General features: G+C 43.7%; 1 protein-coding gene across 1 annotated transcript in view; it reads left to right on the top strand.

Moving 5' to 3' along the window:
* Positions 1-20,518, top strand: part of Blmh (bleomycin hydrolase) — a 39,983-nt gene extending 19,465 nt beyond the window's left edge. The window contains exons 7-12 of the mRNA XM_034506155.2: positions 969-1,124; positions 1,929-2,087; positions 2,190-2,257; positions 3,778-3,895; positions 7,008-7,077; positions 19,608-20,518. Of these exons, the coding sequence (XP_034362046.1) occupies positions 969-1,124; positions 1,929-2,087; positions 2,190-2,257; positions 3,778-3,895; positions 7,008-7,077; positions 19,608-19,759 (723 nt within the window). The 3' untranslated portion in view covers positions 19,760-20,518. The remainder of the gene's footprint in view (positions 1-968; positions 1,125-1,928; positions 2,088-2,189; positions 2,258-3,777; positions 3,896-7,007; positions 7,078-19,607) is intronic.
* Positions 20,519-26,608: the final 6,090 nt, after the last annotated feature.

Here is a 26,608-nt window from a genome sequence, read left to right as displayed (position 1 = left end):
CTCCTCCAGCACTTGTGCTCTTGTGCCTGCACCTTCTTGCACAGACACATATATGCACATAATTTAAAGTAAAATATGTTAAACATATGCTATTTGGGGGACTGGTGATACTGTTCAGAGATAGAGCACTTACCTACATGAATAGGGCCCTGGTTCAATTCCCAGTATTGCCACTGCCTGCCCCCCCCCCCCCCAAAAAAAAAAAGAGAGAAGAGAAAGAATGAGAGTGGGAGAGAATCATGAAGCAATGCAGTATATGTTATTTGACAGTCGTTAGCAGTGCTAGAGAGATGGCTCAGCTACTCTTGCTGAGGACCCAGGCACAGTTCCCCAGCACCTACATGGCAGCTTACAACTGTCTGAATTCTAGTTCCACGGGATCTGGTGGTTTCTGGGCTCTGTGGGCACCAGGCACATATGTAGTAATATACAAGTTTGTGAGCATATACATAAAAAAATACAATCTTAAAAAATAAACAATATCATTAGCAGAATAACAACTTCGGTTTTGTTGGGTATCAGTGGTAGACAAGTTTCTTTCTTTCCTTAAGACAGGATTTCCTCACTCTTTGCTCTGCCTGTCTTGGAACTCATTCTGTAGACCAGGCTAGCCTTGAACTCACAGAGATCCACTTGCCTCTGCCTCCCAAGTGTTGAGATTAAAGACATGTGCTACCATGCCTGATGTGGGCAGGTTTCTTAACTAGAGAAATGTAGCTTGCTGCACACTGCTAAGCATTAATATTCACATTCAGAGTCTCTGAGAACTTAGATGTTGACTGTGACAACTTCCACATCTTGGTACAGTTGTAGACTTTTTTCTTTCTTTTTTTTTTTTTTTTTTTTTTTTTTTTTTTTTTTTTTTTTTTTTTTTTTTTTTTTTGCAATTTCTGGGTTTGAAACTTTGCTGTCTTACTGTTTTTCAGGCTTATGGAAAATGAAACCCTTATTCACCCCCTCTCTTTCAGATATTCAGAGTGGTGTGCATCTGTTTGGGTAACCCACCAGAGACCTTCACCTGGGAGTATCGAGACAAAGATAAAAATTACCACAAGATTGGCCCCATAACACCCTTGCAGTTTTACAAGGAACACGTGAAGCCACTCTTCAACATGCAAGATAAGGTTTGAGACTGGTGCCACCAGCCGCTGGTTATTTATTGTCAAGTACCTGTTGTTTACACAGAGTATAAGATTCCCAGGCTAATGTGCATGTTTCCTGAAGTTTGGACGCACCTGACAGAAGTAGGCACACCAGGGTCTCCTTTCTCCAGTGTTTCTCGTCAGAGAACTTCTGAGTCTAGGCCAAGAAGTCGGGTTATTCCCAAATCCCCAACCTTCCTCCTTGAAATTTAAGGTTCAGATCAATCTCAGGTACAAAGCAAAATGGCAGTATATTGGATTGCTCATGTAGGCTCAGAGCACAGAGCACGCTCATCTCTTGGCCTTTCTGGAAACTCTTGTTAAAGAGGGCATCCACTGTTTGCTGTTCTTCCTTCTTTTACATCTGCCTAGAGGATAACCAGGGCCTCCTTCCCTGGTGGGCTTTTTGACCCTCTTCCAAGAAAATTGCATTGCTACATATTGAGCCTCTCTTACTGTTTGAGAAAGGGCCTATGACAGTGTTCCATGAGTGGTGCCTTATGGGTTACTATGACAGATTTAATGTGGGGCAGTTTTTACCAGTAGGGAGGACAGGTAGAGAAGGCTCTCAAGTGCGTTCTTTGTGCTAATTAGAATATGTAGTCCCCTTCTTCACGCGTGCTTTGCCAGTTTTTGATTGTTACACTTACCTTGTGGCTTTAGTGTTTATTCTTGTAGTTAGAGGAGATGAGCTCGTTGTAACCATAGCAATCTAGCAGAGAGGGTTGTGTCTTACTTGACATCCTTGGTCTTGTGCTCTAATATACATGTTCTTGATCTCAAAAGATTTGTTTTGTGAATGACCCACGGCCCCAGCACAAGTACAATAAGTTGTACACAGTAGACTACTTGAGCAATATGGTTGGAGGGAGAAAAACGCTCTATAACAACCAGCCCATTGACTTCTTGAAAAAGATGGTTGCTGCCTCCATCAAAGATGGAGAGGTTAGTACTGCCTTATGGTTCTGTGTCTCCCGTGTGGGGTTAAAACAGCTGCTGCTTTCTTTTTCACTACTCTGGTTTATGCTGACTTTCTTCTATTTCTAGGCTGTGTGGTTTGGCTGTGATGTTGGAAAACACTTCAATGGCAAGCTGGGCCTCAGTGACATGAATGTGTGAGTGCACAGAGTTCAAAGTAGGAAGCTCTTTGTGGGTTGTTGCTGTTGGAGGGCACTCATGGTCGGAGTGCCTCTGATCAGGTTCATGCAGACATTGATGTCGGCCTGAGGGTGGGTCTTTTTCTGCATCCGTGAAGTTTTCTGCTCCTGCCAGAGATTGCACACGTGTAACTTCTTTAACCCTGGAAACCAAGATCACACTAGAACAGAAATCACTGGTGTTCCTAGATGCTGTCCTGTGTGGGAAAGACTCCATGAACATGCAGCAGATGACCTGGAAAGCCACTCAGCACACTTGGGGTGCAGTGAAGGACTTTCCAGAGCTCTTTTTTATTGATCCGTCTTTAAATGCTTCTTTTCCTTTCATGCTTTGTATATATTCTCTTTAGGACAAGTTGGGCTAATTTATATATTTACCTTAACTCATCTCCTTCGTCTTTGATGACGTCAAAGCTTCATTTCCAAGCCGAATCAGACAAGATCCCTTGATTTTAAAATACATCATTTTAGGAGCTGGTGAGATGGCTGATCATGGTTAAGAGCATTTGCTGCTCTTGCAGAGGAAGGATCTGAGTTCAGTTCCCAGCTAATGTCGGATAGCTCACAGCCACCTGTAACTCCAGCTTCATGGGATCTGATGTTCTCTTCTGACTTCCTTGGGCACCTGCACACATGTTGAGTGGGGCATATACTCACACAGACATAAATATGCAGTCTTTACAAAAACCATAAAATAAAGACATTATTTTTGATTTACTCATAAATAATTCTGATGAGTAGAAAAGTTTGGTAATGTCTTGATATTTAAGAAAAAGAAAAAACTAATGGTGAAACTTTTTGGTTTTATATTTGAAATGGAGAATGGAGGTAGGATGATCAAGATCTCAAGTCAATGGCTGTATAGCGAGTTCAGTATCAGCCTGGACTATATAACACACTGCCTCTAAATGACTGAATGAATGAATACATACAAACACACATACATACCGCAGTCAGTAGTTTGATTCAGACACTGGGAAGTTCTGTAAACTTGAAAGAGACCATTATAAGAAGTTACTTCAAAGGCATTTTTACTTCTTAAAAGATAATTCTCTTGCCCATTGTGGTGATGCACACTTTTAATCCCAGCACTCAGGTGGCAGAGGCAAGCAGATTGCTAAATGAGAGGGCAGCCTGGTCTACATAGTGTGTTCCAGGACAGTTAGAGCTATGTAGATCTCTCTCTCTCTCTCTCTCTCTCTCTCTCTCTCTCTCTCTATCTCTCTCTCTCATACACAGACAGACACAGTTTTCTTGCCAGAATAACAGTACAAATGGGACTTGTTAGTATTTATTTTCGAGGGTTTGTTTTTAGTGCTCTTGTATTGTCCTGCATAGTGTAGTGAGGTGTAAGGCATGGAGCTCACTGAGACACCATGTACAGAGCCACCCCTTGTCACCCACTGTCAGGCTCCAGTTACCTCAGGGCCATACAGTCAGACTGAGCTCTCTTTATTCACTCTGTCCTTTTTTTCCAGCTATGACCACGAGTTAGTGTTCGGTGTCTCCTTGAAGAACATGAATAAAGCTGAGAGGTTGGCTTTTGGTGAATCACTCATGACCCACGCCATGACCTTCACTGCTGTCTCAGAGAAGGTAGGCTCCCCAGCGTGTCACTACTGAGTCCACTGATGGGCAGGTGATTCACAGGCTCCTGCAGACTGTCCACCCAGCAGAGTCACAGTTACTATGTTTGATTCCTGTTGAACATTAGCTTCCAAGTAAAATGTGTTCCTGTATCACTTGGTGTTTAGCTGCTTGCTCAGTAGTAATAAAAAACAATAATACACTGTGAGGACAAGAATTTAGGTCAGCGAGGAGCAAAGAGGTAACTTCTTTTTTGTACTTTGGAAGGTTAGTGAAGGATCCTAAGGGAAAAAATGTCTTCTAAGAAATTGAAATGGGCTCTTAGAGTGTCTGCATCTCAGTGGCCTTGCTCACATTCACCTTTATGTTGGTCATTCAGATTCATGAGTTACTGTCATACACAGTAATCTGTGACCTCCATGCCCATCACTAGATTTCTACACACTGGGATGCTGGTTCTTTAAGTACTCTGTGAATGATGGCTCTGCTGTTTCTTGGACCCTTTCATAGTTAGGTGCCCGTTCTAGGCTGTAAAACCGTCAGGGAACACAGGAAAGACTTGAACTATGTTAGTCTTTACCCTCTTAAGCAGACATGGTCTCTTCCCAGCACCATCACCAGAAAGGCACTCACGGCTAACTACCTTCCCTACATTATTTTAGGAAGTAGTTTGTTGTTGGTTTTTCTATGCTGCCCACTAGACTTTTGATCATTAAAGCACTTAGAAATATCTGGCATATTGTTATGCCAGACTTTCTTAACTATACTAGAAGTCCTGATATTTCTGAAGTATTTTTTTTTAATTGTTTTGTGTGCTTTCTAGGCAGAACTGAGAGTGGGATGGAGTTTTATTATATACCTTCCTCCTATCCCTTCTGACCACTTCATGTGAAAATGGTCCTCTCTCCTCACAGTGCTCTAGAACCTTGTGCTCTCTCAGTCACATCTAGATGTTAGCTAGCTATAGTGTGCACTCCTGCAGCCCCAGCCCTGGGAGCCCAAGACAGGAAGACTGAATGGCTTCAAGATTCTGCCTCAAAGCAGAAGACTCCCAAACCAAACCTTACCTTACAGAGTTAATTACATTTGTACAGATTACACAGTTTGGTCTTTAAGTAGTAGAGCTCTTGAGATGCTCTCAGTTTTATGTGAGCTCAAGTGCAGTGCCATCTATGAAGCATCCTGAACCAATTATGTAGCCTGTGCTCATTCCTGACCCTCATGTACTTTTCCTAAATAGATGCACAGGTGAGCTCTTACAGCCAGGGAGCTGTTTTCTTCACTGTCCTAGCTTCTCAGCTCTATAGCCAGAGAGATTCCCACACCAAGATACAGACAGGTGTGTGTAATACAATTGCTGTGGCCTTTGTAGACTGAGAAAGCATTCGGAAGATACATGCATACAGCAATACACTCCTACACATAAAAAAGAAAGAAAATATTTGCCAAGCATTGTAACTCATACCTATAATGCTAACGTTCAAGAGACAGTCAGGACTGCCATGAATTCAAGGCCAGCCTGGCTACAATATGAGACCTTATCTCAAAAAAGAAAGAGGGAAAGAGAGAAAGAGAGAAAGAAAGAGAAAGAAGGAAAGAAAGAAAGAAAGAAAGAAAGAAAGAAAGAAAGAAAGAACAGAGTTTTATATTTCTCTAATGTTGATGATTTCATGTAATGTCTATGTAGCAGGACTATGTATCACTCTGAGGTGGTACGTGACCTAGAAGACAGCTTGATCTAGGTCCCTTCAAGAATCTCCTGATGAGATAAAGAGAACAGCAAACATTCTCAGACCTTTACTGACAAGAACAGATTTGCCTCTCGAGGTACTATTCAGAGGAAGTGGAGGGGGTTGCAGTGGGGTAGAAAGCAAAAGCAGATGTTCAGTAAGCTGCACTCAGCGTGGATGGTTCAGGTGTTTGGTTCCGACAGGTTGTTCATCTGTTGGCTAAATCCAAGATCTAAGAAACTTTCTAAGAGTAGAGTGTTAGGATGAGCAAAGCCGGAGGAAATCAAGTCCTCAGCAGTATGCAAACGGTTAACAGATGACATCATTGGCTGATGGCACAGAGGCCTGTGCCTTTCTCATGCTACAGACATGCAGTTCTGACATCAGCAAGTGTCCTGGGTAAACAGAAGAGAAAAACATTTTTCCCAAATAGAGCATGCCTTTTGTCTCTCTCTGTGTGTCTAATAAAGACTGAATGAGGGTTATCATGGTTAGTGTCACTGTCTCTTTAAGACTATGAGAGCTGAGCTTATTAATGAAGCCAAAAGATGGTGAACAGCTGAGTTGACTGGGCTTTGTTTGTGAAGTTGCTCTTTTTATTTTTCTTTGCCACTCAGTCTCTTATATTAAATTCAGTGTTTATGTAACTGATTCAGTAAAAGAAAACATTTGAGGATATAATTACTTAGTTTCCCTAAATAGGCAACTGGATATCATGATGAAAATATTTTCATTTTGCCTTTTAAAAACTTTGACCGGATCTTAGAATCATTCCTTTAATGTATTGGGATGCTTTTTCAAAGAATTTGAGTGAAAGCAAGAGTTCCCGGGGACAGCTTTGGGATTTGAGGAGTTGGTTCTCTCCATCCACTTTTACCTAGTTTTAGAGATCCAACTGAGGTTGTCTGGCTTGGGTATCAAGCACTTAACCCAACGAGCTGTCAACCAGCCCTCCGTGCTTATTCTTTTCTGTTTAGAACAGGAAGTAAAGGGTAGATAGCAGGGCTGGAGGATGGCTCCATGGTTAAGAGAGCTTATTGCTCTTTTCAGAGGACCAGATTATGTGTCCCAGAATCACAGTCAAGGGCTCAGAAATTAACTACCTGCTTGTAACTCCAGCCCCAGAGGGTCTCACACCCACATAGCACATAGATACACATATAAATAAGATATAGATCTTTTTAAAAAGAAGGTAGTGTTTTTTGTTTTATTGAATTTTTACCCCCAGGAGATTAAAATTGCACTAATATTGCAGTGTCTTCTGTTGATAGGAAATACCTGGCCCTACTCACCTATGGTATTCTGAGCAGCCAGAGATGAGTTAACTGACATGACATCTCAACTGGGAGAATCTTGTTTCAGACTGTTCACTGTTGTCTGCTTTCTGGCAGGATGATCAGGAAGGTGAATTTGTGAAATGGAGAGTAGAGAATTCATGGGGTGAAGACCACGGCCACAAAGGTAAGCTTCAACTACCAACTCAGTGTACCTGGAGTCTGCTCCACTCTGCCTGTCAGGGTAGAAAGCTGTTCCAGTAAAGGGGCTTCGTTGGTGCTCAGTCCCTCTGGTTTTCCTGTCCTTTAGGAAAATAGCATGTTGTAGCCCCCAAGGTTCCCATGGCCTACATGTGCCTAAACTTTCAGGTTAACTGAGAGTTTAACTAAGGTATGCTGTTATGGTTTGTTCCAAACCATACTGACTGTCCCGGACCGTAATAGACCCTCTTGGCTGAATGAAAGATGGTGAGTCCATTGCAGTGTACTTGATATGTGGCATTTCGTACATTTTTTTGGCATACCACCAGCACATTAGGAAGAAGCCTTCCAAAGGAAGAATGGGATTGGCCAAAAGAAACTTTCTGTAAGCTGGGCGGTGGTGATGCACGCCTTTAATCCCAGCACTTGGGAGGCAGAGGCAGGCAGATTTCTGAGTTTGAGGCCAGCCTGGTCTACAGAGTAAGTTCCAGGACAGCCAGGGCTACACAGAGAAACCCTGTTTTGAAAAACAAACAAACAAACAAAAAAACCTGAAACTGTAGAGCCAGAAAGATAGAGGCTGAACTGGGAATGGGCAAGGAATAGTTCATTCAAAGCCAAAATAAATTCCTCTCATGTGTTTCTTGGTAATGTCCTTTCTGACGTAACAGGAAGGAAGGAAGGAAGGAAAACATGATCTAATTTTATTGACACATTTGTTCCTTAGAGATCACCTAGTGTGTTATTCTGCTGACAGTGTGTGCTTACTCCAGCAAGGTGCCCAGTCTGTCATCTGGGTGGACATTGGCTGGCAGGGCTTGTGTTTGTGGAAAGCAGGACCCTAAGGTCTTATTTCTGAAGATTACATTGTTAACAGTTTGTTACTATCCACTTTGGGATTTCTGTCTGTTAAGATCCATGTTTCTGCAAAGCAATTTTGATAATACAAGCTGGAGGTAAACAGAACAAAGATACCTAGACAAGCTGCCTTTGCTCTACCCAGGGCAGCTTTTGGCTTTGGTCTCCACTGGTCGTGTTCCTGGAATTTCCTGCCCAGAAACTACCAGGTAGATTAGATAACCTTGTCCACAAAATGGGCAGAGGTTCCTTCTGACCAAAAGAGACAGAAGGAAGATTTGGTTCTTGCCTTGATGCCACCTCCTGCTGGTGACTGAGTGTTCAGTCTGCTGCGCTAGAACAGGGATACTTGTTGAACAGCAGCCTGCAAGCTGGTTCCTTCCCTGCTACAAGTACTGGCCCCATTTGAGCCTCAGTTATGGAATCTGTCAGAAGTAGATCTCAGTGAGATAAGGAAAGAGATTGGGATTTGCCATCATATTTTTTAATTTAAAAAGGTATCTGGTAAGACATTCTGTAAGCTACTTAGAAATTTAAGTTCAAGGAAACACTGGTAGTGGTGGCTTATACTTGTAGCCTTAGGAGGTAGACGTAGGAAGATTAGAAGTTTAAAATTATTCTGGATGTCATAAGACCTGGTGTCAGCCTCACCTCCCAAAAAATATTAAAAGGAAACCAGAAATTGATCTGAGAGAGCATAGTCTTTACACCAGAGTGACCCACAGACCCTCAGTGATCTGTGATGGAGCCAAAAATCACAACCCAGCCTGACAAAAGAGCTGTTTTTCCTGACTGCTGACTCTGCTTTCTCGGAATTTCTGTTTTGGAAGCGTTTGGCCCATTCATAGAAATCACAAGACCGTTCATGATTGTGGTGGTTTGAGTGACATTGTCCTCTTAGGCCCATACGTTTGATTGCCTGGTTTCCAGTTGATGGAACTGTTTGGGAAGTATTAGGAGGTGTGGCCTTGTTGGTATAGGTATGTCAGTGGGGATAGGTTTTGAGTTTTCAAAAGTCCACACCATTCTCAGTTAGTGTATTCTCTCCCTCCCTTCTCTCCTTTTCCCTCTCCTTGTGGCTGTTCTCAGTGAAGCTCTTAGCTATGGCTTTAGCCCCTTGCCTGCTGCCTGCTGCCATGCTCCCTCCATGATGGTCATGGACTCTAACCTGAAACCGTAAGCCCCAAATAAACTCTACTATAAGTTTTGTTAGTCATGGTATCTTACCACAGCAATAGAAAAGTAACAAAGACAATGCTCTTTGGTGAACAGAAACGGTGTCTGAGGGGACATAAAACTCTATAACTTTATAGAGGATCTAGAAACACAGTGGTGTTAGAAGAGGCTCCTGGGGTCTGAACAGGGTGAGGTACCTTAGGAAGTCTGTGACCAGCATTAAACATAAAACATGAAACACGTAAGCCTGGAAAGTGACAGACCAGACATAGCCAGCCCATGTTCCCAAGTTGTTTGTCCATCTTTCTTTTTAAATTGTTAACTTGTTGGCAGAGGGAATTTCTAATATATTAAAAATAAGCAGAAGGATATTAGTGTGTGTATGTGTTATCGGGTTGTTGGATGGTCTCTCCCATGATCAGTCTTAAAGTTTTGTTCATAAGTTTTGTTCATGATTGGCCTATCAGTCTTGAGACTGCAGTACTATTAGATGCTGTCTACCAAGCAGAGATCTGGAGTGTGGAACTGTTATGACATGGTTCTTAGTGCTTATTCAGTCTGCTTTCTAACTCCGTGTGTGTGTGTGTGTGTGTGTGTGTGTGTGTGCATGCGTGCATGTGTGTTGAGGACAGTGTCCTGCATTGTAGCCCAGGAGGATTTCAGTGATCCTCCTGACTTAGCCTCCTGAGGCTAAGATTACATGAAAAAGTAACAGTGATGCAGCTCTTCAGAGGCGATAGTATTTCCAGTTCTACAGATTCGCCTTATTGCATAGAAATCTTTATCTTCTAAAAATTATATCATTTTTCATTCTGAGCCACGATGAGTTTTTGCACATTCCTCGTGCTTTGTATCTTTTAGACACGTGAGCTTTTGAAATGATTTAACCTATATTTTCAAATAAATCGGCTTGTTCCTGATTTCACTTTAGTAAAATGTCCAGACTTGCTCCTAAAAAAGGAGCCTTATGGTGGTTTTTTCTGTTAGAGAAACTTCAGCATATTGAGTATTAATCCAAAAGAAACTTGCCAATTTATATGATGTGCTGCTTTATAATGCCCAGTATCATGACCAGTAAGTGTCTCGCTAGCCAGACAGCACATAATTTTTAAAACAGTATATTTAAAGTTTAGCACAAATTTTACTGTGTCCCTATGAGTTTATATTGTGTAACTAGGTGTGCTGTCTTGAAACAGTCAGTTCTCAGTCACAGATCCTCAAAGGGCCTGGGAGCTTTGCGCGCTCTCTCTGCTCTCTCAGCAGCATGGCTGCTCTGTTCCCTAAGGGGCCATCCAGTTCTCTGTCGCTATCCAATGAAGTGATGTGTAAAGCTTTGTTTAGACTGTCTATAGACAGTTACTCAAATGCAGAGTTGATGATACTCCATATTTCTGTCACAGGTACCCAAGAGAGATCTTTAGATGGCACCTTGCCTTTTGAGGTTCAGTTTGCTACTGTGTGTGTGTGTGTGTGTGTGTGTGTGTGTGTGTGTGTGTTCATTTCACTGTGTGGTGTCCTGGTAGGATGTAAGTGTGTGATTGCACCTGTGCTGTGTGTGAAGCAGATGAAGGTTGTTGAGAAGTTTTGATGTGTTACGGGTTGCATGGGATTGGAGCAAAGCTGGGATTCAGGTCTCATAGATTTCTTAGTTATATACGACTTACAGACGACAACCAGTATTTACTTATGTGTTTGAGGTTCACTTATGGAGAGCTAGAAACTCAAATAAACTGGCTGTAATAGGAGTAATGCCACCAGTTGAAAGCAGTCCCCGACTGGATTGTGAAGATACAAGGTTGTTCCTCACGTTGCTCCAGGGTTGGTTGATTTAGTTGCCACTGGTCACATCTGGGGAGTTGAGTTCTGTGCAGGAACTTTCATTGCTTGTCTTTATTAACTAAATGCCTGCATGCCTTGGGCTAAAAAACTAGTCCATGCAAGTAGAGGATGGACAGGCTCTCTGCTTCACTGGTGCTTCCTTATTGACATACAGGTCTTGAGACAGCTACCATCGTGGACACAGACATGCTACAGATTCAGGGCTTCAAACCAGCCATCACCTTCTGAGAGAATTTCTCTTGTAGTTAAAATGTGTATTTGTGCTTTTTCCTGTAAAAGAATCTACTTCGCCATGAGGAGTTGTCTTTGCTGTTTTTAAGGATGGAGGTTAATCTGGAACCAGGCTGTCGGGCACCTCCAGGTGTCACCCCATCCAGGCTGAGTATGGGATTGTCATGGCACCTAGCCTGTCTGGGTGTAACTTTCTCATCTATAAATACAATTGCAGTGGCCTGTAATTGTTCTGTGAAATGCAGAGGACGTGCACCACACCCTTGGCTGCTGTCGTTCGTTCATGCTTTAGACTGATAGGAGCAGAAGGCTTTCTCACTTTCTCATTCAGAAAAGACTAACTTGCCTATGCTTCTAGCTTCAGAGCTTTGAGAACAGATCTCAGCATGACTGCTGCTACGTCACAGTCACTGGACAGGTGCCCCACAGTGCAAGCTTAGTTTCGTGAGAAAAGATGGCAAGGATGGATAAACCCAGTGCTGAGGAAAGGCCATTAGCAGTGGCTTCAACTCACATTTATCAGTGGGATGCAGAGACCCGTGCACATCCATGATGGAACGAATGTCCCCGACCCTCAGAGGAATTCATACTTAGTCTCCTGGGACATGGGAACAGGAGTTGAAGAGGGCTGTGATGAGACAGAAGTGGCATTCATGGTGTGCTCCTCAGACTGTAAGATACGGGGGAAATAGACCGAAAAACTAAGAAGGTGACTTCTCCAGGAAGGCAGGTGATGGACAGAGGAAGGGCTGGTTGTCCCCTCAGTGGGGAGATGAGGAGGACAGGAGCTCAGATTACTGATGAGGTGAGAGTGGAAAGACTACCTCAACAGCCAGAGGTGTTGGTGTCTGGGAGATTGTGGGGACCACAGTAATATATGGCAAAGCAGACAGAGCAAAGGGAAGAAGCATTAGGCTTAGATTCACAGGCAGTTTTGGGAACTGCAGGAGATTGTCCTGTGTGCCAAACCAGCATTTCAATACTCAGTGTTTTCTGGTCTAGCACAGTGGAGGCAGGGACATTGGAGGTGAGATAGGTGAAGCTGTAAGTCTTGATCTGTGTGTGTGTGTGTGTGTGTGTGTGTGTGTGTGTGTGTGTGTGTAAAACAACGTAGGAATAAGTACAGGGTTACAGGGTGGTGAATAAGGAGAGTGAACTTTGGGTCCTCCTTAGGAGCTCTCCTGGAGGAGAAGCTTGATTAAGGTTAGGGCTTCTTGCCCGGCTCTGGAGATAGTGGCTCGAATGGCAGCTCTTTTCATTTGGAGCATGTTTCGGACAGGTCAGAGGTGTGTCGCTAAGCAGGAATATGGTCTGCTATCCAGGGGCTTGCCCTAGAGCCAGTAGTAAGAGTGATGGTTTGGGGAGCAGAGAAAAGTTAGCCTGTGAAATCAGACCCTTGGGTAGAAAAGATCCTGACCTGGCCCAGTTCCATGTAGTCTCAAGTTTGTGTGGCTTTCACTCATGGTCCAGGGGAAGGAGACTAGATCCCTGAGGTGAGCAACTATCATCTGGGCCTCTTGGGGAATCCTTAGGATGGGTATACTTTTGCTTATCAAATTTTGTTGTCATTTTAAAAAGTGGGGGCAGTGAAAGGTTCATTGGACAAAGGCCTTGCTTCCAAACCTTACCCTGTGAGATTTGATTCCTGGGACCCAGATGGTAGAAGGAGAGAACCATCTTTCACAAATTGTCCTCTGACTCCTACACCATGGCATGTTTGTACACCCAAATCATTGTAATGTAAATGCTTTTAGAGATATCCAAACAGCCCTTCTTCCCTACCGTATTTGCTGTTTCACCATGCCCCATTTTCCTGTGCCTTCAGCAAGGGCACCATAGAGTCTCTAGCCTTTGTGTCTGAGAGAGGCCACCAGTAATATCCGGCTCAATGAATATCTCATCTGTTATCTGCAAAAGGTTCATGACCATGAATGTGTCCTCAGCCTAGCCAGACATCTGTGTCTGGTCTGGAGGGAGAAGCAGCATCTTAGGTCACTGTCCAAGTGACAGTCATAAGTACAAGTGGTTATTTGGTTACCTCCCTCTGCCTTTTTCTTTTTAAAACATTAACCCATTTGAATCATACTATCTCCTAAAGATGCTTAGAGCACACGGCATCTCTGTTGTTGTCACTGTTCTTGTTGAAGTGGGTTCTCACTAGTAGCCCTTGCTCCTGTAACTCACTGTATAAATTAGGCTGGCCTTGAACTCACAGAGATCCTTCTGTGTCTGCCTCCTAAGACCTGAGAGTAATAGTGTATCATTATACCCAGCGGTATGTGTGTTTTAGATTCTTCTAATAGATAATAAAATTACATTGTTCTAAAGTCACTATATCAAAAGGCGTGTAAATCTGTTGCCTTCTTTTATTCTGCTAATGGCAGCACACCATACACTGTGCTCTGCCCCTGTCTCACTTCTCACGAAGCATGCCTTGGAAGCATTTCCAGTTTGACATCTTTTATCATCTGGATATTCATGGTTTAGTGGACTGACTGACTGACTATCTAACTGACTAACTAATAGATTAACAGTATTTTCCTATTTCAAATAATATTATGATGAGTTATTCCATGTACAGTGTGTAAAACAGTTCCTGGCTAAACTACACATAAATACTTATTGTGTATCCTAGAATGACTGTGGCTTAGTGAAGAGGGCAAATGCATATTTAACTTTTCTGCATATTGCCAAATTCTTTTCCATGGGGGTCTGTTTGCACACTGTATTAATTTAAGACATTTGGCCTCACACACTGAGTATCTAACAAAAGTGATTGACAGATTGTCTGCTCTTGATTATATATATTTAAATTGTCTGTGTTCATGGTTGGGAATTAGACTGTGCCAAAGTCTTCATGAACTGTTGAGGTTTTTTGTTTTTCTTTTTTAAAGACTACCTTGTATTTTCTTAAGCCCTTACCCTAATTTTTTCCCTTGTATTTATTTTTTCATTATAATATAAAAAAATTAATCATACGACCAGAGTTAAAAAACCAAAAGATTGATAAATACAACTTTCTAAAAATGAAGGAATTTTAGTAGGCTATAAAAAAAATGTAAACTAAATTAGAAGGCAAAATACATGATAGGAAGAAAGTTTGCAGCCAAAATAAATATATAACATGCTATTACTGATTACTGTGAAAAAGGCAAACACTCCAACTAAAACTGAGCAGAGGTTGCTGGGGAAATGGCCCAGTAAAGTCAGAAAAGTGCTTACACCCAAGCATATTGACTGAAGTGTGGACCGTAGTTTGCACCCAGCAGGCAAGAAAAGGGTACCCCAGAACAAGCTGGCTATAGACTAACCAAATTGGTGAGCGCTGATTCAAGTATCAGAACCATCCTCAACATAAAAGTTGAAGAGGGATTGAGGAAGACATTTAATGTCAGCTTCTGGCCTTCGCATGCATTAACAGCCCTGAACACATACTATACATGGGTGTACACAGAGGATAAGGGGAAGACAGATCTCAGATAGTTCATTGCCTTTTTAAAGACTTTTAAAACCTTTTTATATGTGTGTCTCTTTATGTGTGTGTGTGTGCATGTGGAACAGGTGCCTTTGGAGGCCAGAAGAGAATATTAGATCCCCTGGAGCTAGTTACTGATGGTTATGAGCCACCGAACATGGGTTCTGAGAACTGAACTCAGGTCCTGGAAGAGCAGCAAGGTCTTAACTGCTGAGCCATCTCTCCAGCCTCTATTGCTTTTCTTTGCAATTTCTCCATATGTGCATTTCTGTGTATACATAGCTGTGTGTTTTTTTGTGTGTGCGTGTACGTCACAAAATATGTATGGAAGTCACAGGGCAACTTAAAGGAGTCTGTTCTCTCCTACCATGTGATTTCCAGGTGTTACACTCAGGTCATTGAGCTTGGCGGCAAGTACCTTTATGTACTAAGCCCTTAGATACAAGAAAATGTAAAAATGGTTCAGTCAGATCTAAAAGAAAGTTGACAGCTATATATTGAAGCTCCAGTAAAGACACGTGGGGAATGAGAATGCAGGTACAGATTGATTCCAGTATTTTTAGTATTACTCCTGAGTATGAAAACCAGTTGAGACTCCTGTGGCAGGGAATAGATGACTCGCACAGACTTGACACTTAAGAGTGAGATAGACCATCATGGAAGGAGAGGGACTGGAAACGCAGTATATGGTGATTTGTCATTATGTGTGCTGTGACTTATCCCTTATGACACAGTCTGCAGGTAGAGACTTTACCAAAGCAGCAGTGTAAGGTGTGATGAATGGATTGTTCCTCTAGTAGATGTAGGTAGTTTTTAAGTTATCTCTTCCTTCTCTTCTTCCTCCTCTTACCATGTTCCTAAAAATATTTTCTTATAGTAAACTTGAATTATTTGGGTAACGTTTTGAAGTATCTAAAAGATAATAAGAGTATTTCAGTTATCTGGGAGAGAACATGGGGCTACCTCACAGTGTGACATGCCATTTAGCTACTGTTGTGTGTTGAGTGTGTGTGTACAGTGTATGTACTGTTTATGGGATCCACATGTAATATACAAGTTAGAGGGGATGTACCATGTATGTCTGTTCTACTCTTAAATATTTTAGCAAGTTGTCAGGTGTTCTTTGCACTGTCTCAGTGGTTGACATGTTCTGTAAGGTGTCACTGCCTTAGGCAGTTTGGAACATAGACAGTTTTTTGGTTTTTTTCTGGAGCTTTGCTGCACCCCTGATTTAGGGCCTCAGATGACAAGTTGGCTTCTGTAGGTCAGTCCATCTGGACATACTCCCCAAAGCACTATTTGTTTATATAGAGAGAGTTTGATTACATGGGGTGGGCCAGCCTCAGATGTGTGATCCTCCTCTCTGACCCTCTCTCTGCTGAGATTACAACTGTGCACCACCACACTAGCTTAATGACTATGGTTTACCATACTTAGGTTTTGGTTTTTTTATAGAAAAAATAATAATAATTACAAATTATAAGTTATATCTTAGAACAAAAGTGATAAAAACTAGAAAATATTTTTAATTCATAAATGGTAAAATCAGGGTTGGGGCTTAGCAATTAAGAGCACATAATTCTTTTCCAGAGGACTTAAATTCAGTTCTCAGCAGCTTGCAGACAGCTCATAACCACCTGTAATCCCAAAAAGAGGAGACCCAACTGTCTCTTCTGGCTCCATGGATCTATAGTTGTGTGTACATATCTCCACACATATATATAATTAACAATAAATAATTAAAAATATATGTTAAAAAATAAATGGTAATATTTTGTTGTTTTAGTATAGTCTGCAAAGTTTAAATCTCATACGGTTGACAGAGTGTCATTAAGCTCAGATAAGCACTTGCATCCATAAACTAGTCACCTGGGACTCTTCTGAGTCTCAGCATCGGGTCTGCAGGCCTATCCCAGACGCTGCCTGCCTTTCACATTGCCTTCTTCCCTTTCCCATACAAAACTCAGAAGCACTGCATTCCAGTTGCTTTAGGATTGCTTGTTTATTTTATTTGCTCAAAGAATATAAATAAGAACTAATGCTTAAATGCAATTGTATTTCTGAAGTTGACTTCTTTATACATTGTCTGTCTTCCTAAACTTTAACTTTGGGATTCCAATTTGCTCTTCTTTCTTGGGCTGGGAGATGAGTCTTCCATTCAGAGCCCCACACCCGCAGTCGGCTGCACCCCACAGCAGCCTTGGGCTTCAGATTCTTCTCGGCTCTTCTGGCTTCAGCCATACCGATCCTAATCTCTGTAAAACTCCAAGACGTGCAGTGTCAACAGTTAAGTCTGGCACGTCTGTTATCTGCCCAGGGTGCAATTACTTGGCAGCTTTCACTGAGGGTGTTGTGGGCCCTGAAGAACTCATATCCTGCAGAAAGAGGCTAATCAAGGCAGGTCCTCTTGGCAGGGACATGGAAAGGGTAGGTTGCAGTTGATAGGAGATTTAATTTGTGAGGACGTAATGTGATCTCCTTTTGGAACAAGATAGTGCAGATGTACTTTGTGTGCGTTTTCTCTGGGCTGTCTTTGAAGACTCATTTGATTGTGTGGCGATAGCATTGTTAGAAGGGACATGGAACTTTATTACAGAGTCTGCCTCCATCCTCTACCTGCCTCGCCAACCGCCCAGAGCTGTCTAGGTCATGCTCAGCCTACACTATGCTGAAGGGAGGATGGCTGATGTCTCAGGTGGTGTATGGGGCTTTTGAGATGGTCTAACTTTATAGCCTAGGCTGGCCTCAAACTTGTAGCAATTCTCCTGCCTCAGCCTCATACATGCTAGAAATCCAGGTATTAACCAGTATACTCTTTGACAAGACAAATGCTGAGTTTCTCAGGAGTGCACACAAGATATAGCAGGAGTGGGATTGACTAGCACTGATACAGTGATGAGGGCTTGAGTGATTGACATAGCAGAGCTGGAGGTCCAAGGGGTGGAGTCAGGACAGATCAGAAGTAACAGCTCTGCTCTGTGTGGACAGATGCTTACCTGTCATTGGAAGAAACAGCCTTGAGTCAAGAGGGTACTCACAGGTGAGCATCCCTTGACAAGTCTTGGTTCATCGCCCCTGAGTGCACTGTGTGTGTGAACATGCCTATGTTATGCTGGGGTCTGGAACCCAGAGTTCATTGCACAGTAGGCAAGCGCTCAGCACTGACTTCCTTAGAGCATTTTCTCAAGAGTGCAGTCTTGCTGGTGTGCACATGTGATTGAGTATCAACAGTTGAAGTCCTCTGCTGTCATCTCCATCCTTAATTTTTCTCACTGAACTGGGAACTTACTGTGGCTGGCCAGCAAGACCCTGGGATCCACCTCTCTCCATACCCCCAAGGTCACAGTGTTAGGAGCTTGCCGTCATGCTCAGCTTAGATTTAATTATTTAATTATGTGTCTATGAGGGTTTTCCTGCAGGAACGGATGTGTACTGAGTGTGTACCTGGTGCCCTTGGGGGTCAGCAGAAGGCATGGGGTCCTTGGAACCAGAGTTATGGATGGTTATGTCACCATGTTGGTGCTGGGAATCGAACCTAGATCCTCTGCAAGAGCAACAAGAGCCCTAAACCACTGGGCCATCTTTCCAGCTTTCTTTAATTATTTTTAAGAATATGTAACAGGTCTTAAAGCCAAAGAAGCCTGGAAACTGCCTGACTAGAGAACCCTTTGGGGTTTTTTTGTTTCTTGTTGTAGTTTTTTAGGAGGAGCACATGTGTGTGCATTTGTCTTTGCATCTCTGTCTGTGTATTATTTGCTTTGCTTTGTTATTTTTGAGTTAGAGTCTCATGTAGCCCAGGCTGGCCTTGAACTCCCCATGTAGCAAAGATAGCTTTGAAGTCTTGATCCTCTTGCCTTCACCTCCCAAATGCTGCTGTTATAAGAGTGTGCACCACCACACCTGGCTTTAGAATACCTTCTTGGGAAAAACATGTATTTCTTCTCCCTTACTCTTGGTCCTATGTAGGAATTAATACTACTAGGTTTACATAAGTAAACAGGAAGGTGGCTAAAGTGTCTAATATAGCAGGTGCCAGCTGCATCTTGTGGGTCATGGATGCGCTTTCCTGCAAATCCTCCGATGTGCTCCTGGTTAGGTGTGTGCTTACAAAGGCTTGTGCTCTGCACTCCTTCCCTAGCTCAGTAACAGTGTTTTGTTTTTAAACACACACTCTGTTAGTCTCTTGCTTGCACTTTTTTTTTTCTTCATTCTGCAAGTGGTTTAAGCTGAGTATTTGCTCACGAGTTTGTTAAGGCATGGTTCTGAAGAAGAACTTGTGTGGACCTTGCGGAGCCTGAGATTCAGATTAATCTCTCCAGTAAGAGCTGGGTTGCTAATCTGGGTACCGTGCTGGGGAACGTGCACCACTTGCTGTGTCAGTGTTCTGGCATTACACATTTCCTTTCAGGAAAACAAGGGTGGTGTGATCACCCAGTGTCACCTGCAAATGAGTGGCTGGCTGCTGGCCATGGTGACATGCCCCTAGCATCTTAGCTGGTTGCTTTCAGAGTGTGTGAGAGCAAGAGCAGCCAGTGAAGCTAGGAGTGTGGTGAGATGAGGGCGGGGTGCTGTGCTTGCCGTGCTGCCCTAGAGACGAATCCTCCCTCAGTGAAAATAAACCAGACACTTCCCACTGACCTGCTGCTGCACTAGTCAGCATCACAGAGGCAGCTGAGTGTGGGCCAGCATGGGGCCTGCATTTGGTCCTCTCTGAAGCCAGGCACATCAGTTACTCTGAACCCCCCTTTCACAGTTGGTGAAAACACAGCAGTGTCTGTCCTGTCTGCTTCACAGATTGCTAGTGACACTGGAACTCGAATGAGATTAGAGGGCAGTGCTGGAAACTTGTTGTTTTTGTAGAAGACATTTTTGCAGTAGCAGGAGTCCTCCTTTCTGTGTACCTCTAAACTCAGGAGTGTTTCTTCTCTCCTTTCCAGGTTACCTGTACATGACCGATGAGTGGTTCTCTGAGTATGTCTACGAGGTGGTGGTAGACAAGAAGCACGTCCCAGAAGAGGTGCTGGCCGTGCTAGAGCAGGAGCCCATTGTCCTGCCGGCATGGGACCCCATGGGGGCTTTGGCTGAATGAGTGAGTGGACTGCCTCCAGCTCTTTCCTCCTCCCATGGGATTGGATGTAGCTGCCAAGGACAGATCCAGGGACTGAAACCAAAGTACCATGGGTGGCTGTTCCCACAGGATACAGTCAGACGCTTGGGTTTCCAGTCTCCTCCAGGAACCTCTTTGAGAAAAATGCTTTATGCTGAAACAAAATATTCATAAAGGAAAAAATAAAGGGGAAGGATTGGGGCATCCTGTCTGCTCTCCTCATCTCTGATGGCTCAGGATCTCTTAGCATTTTAATTGGATGTAATTGTTCACTGTCATGGTCTTTGTGTTTGTAGTAAGACAGAGTAAGATGAGCAGCTGAGGTGTACGGAGAACAAACAGTCCTGGGCTCCTTGTTCCTAGAGTAGATTAGGGAGGGTTAGCTAGGATTTGAACTCTCACCGCTGCATGCTGCCTCATAGGTCACTGTCCTTCCTACCTGGCAGTCGCTGAATTCAACTTCCACAGGGTTGTTTCATGTGACTAATAGCTCGAAAAGGGAAGGTTGATCGGCTCTGACATGATTCCTTCCTTTCTGAACCATGGGGCTCACTTGGGCCAGGTTAAACAGGGTTAGAGAAAACCTTGTCAGGGGCTCAACCAATCACAAAGGGCACCCCATTGAATGCTTTAACATCTGTCTCTGCGTTGGGGGTTGGGTGGGGAGAAAAAGTGATTCTTTCTGATAACTTGATGGTGCTGAGAAGCTTTTGAATAAAATACTTTGCTAAATGAGAATAAGCCAGTGTATTTGATCCATAAATGCCAGGAAGTGTTTACTTAGCCACAAATGGGAGCAGCCAAGTGGCTGAGACTCTTTAAAGTAAAGAAAAAGGAGCAGAGCTCAGGGTTTTCCTCCTTCAGCTGCTCTGCAGAACATGATCCCAGCCTGGGCCTGCCCACTCTCACCACCCTGCGGATTCTGCAGAGGCCCCTCATGCTCCAACTCTGAGGGCTGTATTCCTGCCATTCGACACTGCTTCATCATCTCACCCAGACCCAGTGTCTCCAAGGTGGGAACTCTGGTGGTCTTGCCGTGGAAGGGGCTAAGAGCATGGATGGACAGACTGCATCTCTGTTTTGTTGAACAGAGCAGAGCTCCTGTTTAGTATTTACACCAGTGCCTGCACCCCAGATTTTTCTGGCTCCCCAGAATTCTTCTCAGCCATAGCAGGAGATGTTGTTTGTTGTGGCACTTCCCAAGGTCAAATTAGATAAAGACTCAAGCCTTAGCCAGTATGTTCACAGTATTGGAGTCCTCCTGGTCCAGGGTGATAATCCATCTCTACACATGCAGAACCACAGACCTGAGAATACAGGTCACCTCCAGCTGAAGCCGAGGGAACCAAAGCTAACTCCTCATCTGTAACTACATTTGCTGACAGAGTTAGGGCACTGTAGAGGTGCAGTACAGTGGCTCTGGCACTGCAGGGCTAAGTTAGGATTGCCAAGAGTTCAAGGTCAGCCTAGGATACATAGTAAGTTCCAGCCCAGACTGAGAGCAAGAGCCTGTTTCAAACAAAAAAAGAGATAGTGAGAAAGAAAAACAGCTAATTCTGTACTCAATAAAACTGCCTTTCAAGAAGTTAACATAAAGGGCGTTTTTAGAAAAAAAGAAAAAGAAAAAATTGAGTTTTTCCCAAAAGAAGGAAGTGATCCAATATGGGAGGTGTAAGAGCACAGAGCAGAGACTGTGGTAAATACATTGGCCATCTAAACAAAACATGACTGGCCAAGCCAAGCTCAGAAGAAAACCGAAACAAAGAAAACCCAAAGGTAGGTAGGTCTCTGTGGGTTTGAGACCAGCCTTTTTTATGTAGCTAGTTCCAGGCCAGCTACATAGGAAAACCCTGGCTCAAAATAACAAACAACCCCCCCCCCAAAAAAAAAAAAACAAACAACCCTAAAAGTAGCTGGATGATGGGACATTGGAATTGAGCTATTGAAAGTCTTACCCTTGGGGTAGAAGATAAATGTGTTCACTTTAGACAGTAATGTGTCAGTGCCTGTGCTGAAACGTTCTAGACTCCTAGGAAGTAAACATAAGATAGTCCCCAGAAGAGCATAAGCAGAGTAAGAAAACACAAAACAGTCCACAGAGGATAGGAGAAGGCCGGTGAGACCACACAGCTGACAAAGGTGCCCACTGGGCAAGTCTGACACCTGAGTTCAGTCCCAGGACTCAAGGTGGAAGGAGAGGATCAACTGAAAGTTGTCATCTGGCCTCAGAATGGCACATGCACGTCTGTTTACCTGTACACGTCACACAACAGTCCTACACAGACCACACAGGAAAAGCTGTTTTACCTGGTTAAATATGTAAAAAGACCCAGTACGGTGGTGGCTTGTGACTTCAGTCTCAGCACCTGGGAGGTGGAAGCAGAAGTATCTCTGTGAATTTAAGGACTGGTCTATAAATCGATTTCCAGAGCTGCTAGGACTGCTCAGTGAGACCTGTTTCAAAAACAACAGAAAGAGAAGTTCGTCTGACTGCATCAATAAGTTATAGTTTGTCTAAGTGGATTAAACAGACCTTTAAGGAATATTTAATTGCATTTTTTGAAGGAAAGTGAGCTGTGCATTAAGTATAAGTGCATTGCCAGACATAGGGATGCACACCTGTAGTCGAAGCACTTGGAAGGTGGAGGCAGGAGGACCCAGACTTCAAGGATATCCTCAGCTACATAGCCAGTTACAATCTAGCCTGGGCTATAGGAGGTCCTTTCTCCTTTCTCTGTTCTTTATCAGGTAGTATACTAACCAAAATAAGTCAGTGAAGCTATGAGCTGTAAAATGAAGCCATTTAGAATAAGCCGTCAGTCCAACTCCAGAGTGTATTCCTCACACTAGCTGCCGTTTGACTGCCTCCCTGGAGCTGGGTAACGCAGCAGCCCTGGAAAGGTGCTGAAGCAAAAATGTCAATAGAGATGGGCTCTCTGCATGACTTTACTCAGATATCCAGAAAAATAACAAGACCGTAAGTTACTGTGCTAATTAATGTCTCAAAATACACACAAAAAAACCCAAACACTATATGAAAAAACCAGCAGTCTATATCATAACAGGAGTTTGACCAAGAGATCAAACAGCAGAAAGTTGGTGAGTATAAAAGATACAGTATTTGGTGTGTTTGCTTCCCTCCCAGGGTCATCTGAAGCTCCGGCAGCTCACAGCTAGCTGCACATGCATTTTGAGCACATGTAGGACTTTCTTAAAATTTAACCATTTTCTAGTATAGTCAATCTCAAATGCCACAGGATTGTTATGTGGCCCACACTCCAACCACACAGCACTTAGGTGAGAAACCAAAATTAGACCAGTATAATTGTGTCCTGGGGTTAAAAATTAGCACATAGGCCCAAGAAGAGATTACACAGGAAATTTAACCTGAATTATAATTAGATTAATTAAACAAATACATATCAGAAGGATTAAACCTAAAGGAAGAGATACCTGCAGAGGCTAAATGGATCCACAAAGCCAAGAGTTCATTTTATTTTATTTTTTCAATGTTTTTTTATTATTATTATTATTATTATTTTTATTTTATGTATGTGAGCACACTGTAGCTGTCTTCAGACACACCAGAAGAGGGCATTGGATCCCATTACAGATGGTTGTGAGCCACCATGTGGTTGCTGGGAATTGAACTCAGGACCTCTGGAAGAGCAGTCAGTGCTCTTAACTACTGAGCCATCTCTGCAGCCCAAGTTCATTTTAAAAGTGAAAGTACATGAACAAATGTCTTGTAAGACTCACCAGGTAGATATATTGTAAAAGGATACCTGAATGGCTGTGGTGGCTGGTGCCTATATCCCCTGAAATCTTGGGAGGCGGCAGAGGCAGCAGGATCAGGAATTGGTGGCTGAGGTCCTCTGTGGCTGTGTAGTAAGTGTGAAGCCAGTCTGTGCTACAGGAGACAGGTGGGTTCTGAGGGCTCCTGGCCAGCCAGTCCAGCAGAAACAGCTCAGTGACATTCTCAAAAATTACCATGGAGAGTGACAGGCAGACATCTACCATTGACCTCTGGCCTCCACATGCACATGCACACATGTGCACACGACAGGGTAAATAAACTGTCTTATGGCCTAAATAATTACTTTTTTTTTTAGTCTGGTATAACTGATAATAAAAGAACAAAAGCCATGTAAATTTCACCCACAAACATGGATGTAAGAAATCCTTAAACAAATAATAAAGGCTTTCCCCTCCCCCAACAAAAACAGGATCCAGATGAGCCATGTGGAGATAGGCGCACACCTATATTCCAAGCAGTTGAGAGTCTTGTAGTAAGAGGATTGCTGAGAGTTCAAGGTTAGCCAGGCTAGAATGAGATCTTGTAATCCCAGGCCAGCACTCTTGAAGAGGAGGCCAGCAGATCTCTGAGTTCAAGGCCAGCCAGGTTTACATAGTGAGTCTGCATATGAGACCCCATCTTCAAAAAAACAAAACAACAGTAACATCAAACCAAGAAGATCTAGAAGGAAGAAGCAAAAAATGGCAACCATGTCTTTGGGTTCCTGGAACGGAAGGTGAGGGTTTGTCTTACTGTATCACCGGATGGCAAAGTTGGTGACTCTGGAAGGCCCCCAGCGCTGAATTCTCTTGTGAGTCATGCTGACTGTCAGGAACCAAGGCCTGATAATGGGACATGACTTCCCATGTGGTTGTGACATCTGTGGGTACTAGGCACTCTCCTCAAGTACCTCCTGTGGGAGGGGAGCGCCTGGCTCGCCATGGCTGCAGTCATTTGTGGATTTTGTTTTTTAAAGTGGTTCCAGATGAGCCCTCTTATATTTAGGACATGTTCATAACTTCCATGCTTTTTATGGAGATGCCCCTTAGTCTCTGGGGTTTGTGGGACACAGATACTGAAACTAGGAATAAACTGGCCAGAATTTTCTGTGTTCTCTTTCAGAGTCAGTCTTTTCCACATTCCTACAGAGGAAAAGGAAGAGGGGAGGGAGCGGGCTTTTGGCTCATGCCAGCCTGCCTCCTTTGCTCACTCTCTTGCCTACCCCTGGAGGGACCCCTTATGCAGGAGCACAGCTGGAAGTGAGCAGCATGAACCCTGGTCTCTTCTTTCCAGCTGCCCCATGACAGTTGTTTTATGGGACCATCTGTCGAAGGCTAGGACAGCAGAAACAGAAGGACTGTGGTGACTTCCCTGGGCTGTGTGACTCCCTAGCATGTGCAGGGCTCTAGGTTTCATCTGCAGTGCCATGTGCAAAAACCTGTCATCTCTGAGTCTCACCTAGAGAGATCCGTATGGCTCGCCAGACCTAAACATCTCCAGAATCCACAGCAGTCCTTAACTCCTACTAGGACATGTTTGATGACAGGGACAGTCATACCCAACTCACCTCTCCAAACCCAGTGTTCTAACTCACCTGGCTCCAGTTTCTCTCTCAAACCCTTGATCTTCAGTTCTGCCTGCCCGCTCTACCGTCTTCATATTGCAATTCCTTTGGGTCTTTGTACAGCTGGTTTCTCAGTCTTCAGGTCATAAACAACGTCAAAGGTCATCAGATCACCTCATCTAAGGAGCCAGTTGTCCTCCTGTCCCTCTTCCCTTGGACACCTGTCAGTCTGTCCTGGTTACTAGAGTCTTACTTTCACCACAGCACTTTAGGCCTTGTGATTGTATGTATATGTTTTTATTGTCTGGCTTCCCCAAAGTCAGTCTCCCTGCCAGCTTCCCCAGGGCAGGAACTGTCTCCCTCCTAGGCCCCCATGTATTCTCAATGCCTGGCTCCAGGTAAATATCAGGCTGACTGACGGAATGTGCCCCACGATCTGATGGCAGTGGTCAGTTAAAAGCTTATGCAGAGGTCTGAAGCCAGCTTCCCTGAAAACAGCTGGTGGGAACAAGTTGAACAAGAGCAAAGCCCCTGTGACTCCATATTCATTCTCAGGTACCTGGGACTGCATACGTGGGAGAAGAGGCAGAAAAATGAGCAAAGGCCTGCTCACTTTTCTTCTGGCTCGAAACTTTCCTATTTCTAGTTAGCCCGAGTCCAACGGAATAGCAGAAGGAAGTAAGTATAAGACAGACAAGCTGGCCTGGCGGTTCGGCTTGGAGGCAGTGCAAGCCTGGAGAAGCCACTGACATTCTCTGAGTCTTGCTTTCCATATTACCCACATTACAAAGTTATCTTAAAGTTCATTAAGTATGAAAGCTCTGCTTGAACATGAGAAACACTCATTTATTTTTAATAATATAGCATTTAACCTATAAGATAGGAAGAGGGCAGAATGTTATTTAGAAGAATGTATTTAGAAGATGTTCAAGGCAGCTTTTATTAAATCCTTTCTCCCAGGCTTCTCCAGCATGCCTGGTGTGGCGGTAAGCCTCCCTGGGGAGTTAAGACAATTCCCTGATCCCCAGCTGAGTCTGTCATTGAGGTAGGAAATGTGCTGTTAAATAGGAAGGTGACGATATGTGAGCTTCCACGCAGCATCACGAGGACTGTGACAGCCTGGAGCTGCAGAGGAACATATACCACACTTTTGACCCACAGAGACTGCAGACTTCAGGGAGGAGGGTAACCAGCTTACCAAGAAGGACCTGTGGGGAACTCCCCAGACGCAAAAGTCTTGTTATCACTGAAGTGGGGTCGGGGAAAGAAAAGCCCAAGAGAGTTACACAGGTGAGGGAAAGGGAAGGGAGGCAGAGACACAGAGAAATACTGGCTTCTGCTCACTTCTGCAGCCCTGAACTGTTGAGTAGAGCACTGGCCCTCCCCTCTAGGCTCACAGCATCCTCTCTGTCACACACACACACACACACACACACACTCTGCTGGTGAGGAGTCATTACCCACATGGAAG

The sequence above is a fragment of the Arvicanthis niloticus genome, chromosome 6 (assembly GCF_011762505.2).
Source record: "Arvicanthis niloticus isolate mArvNil1 chromosome 6, mArvNil1.pat.X, whole genome shotgun sequence".
In the NCBI taxonomy this organism is placed as follows: domain Eukaryota; kingdom Metazoa; phylum Chordata; class Mammalia; order Rodentia; family Muridae; genus Arvicanthis; species Arvicanthis niloticus.
Note: the sequence above shows the minus strand (reverse complement) of the source record. Positions and strands in the feature narration are given on the sequence as shown.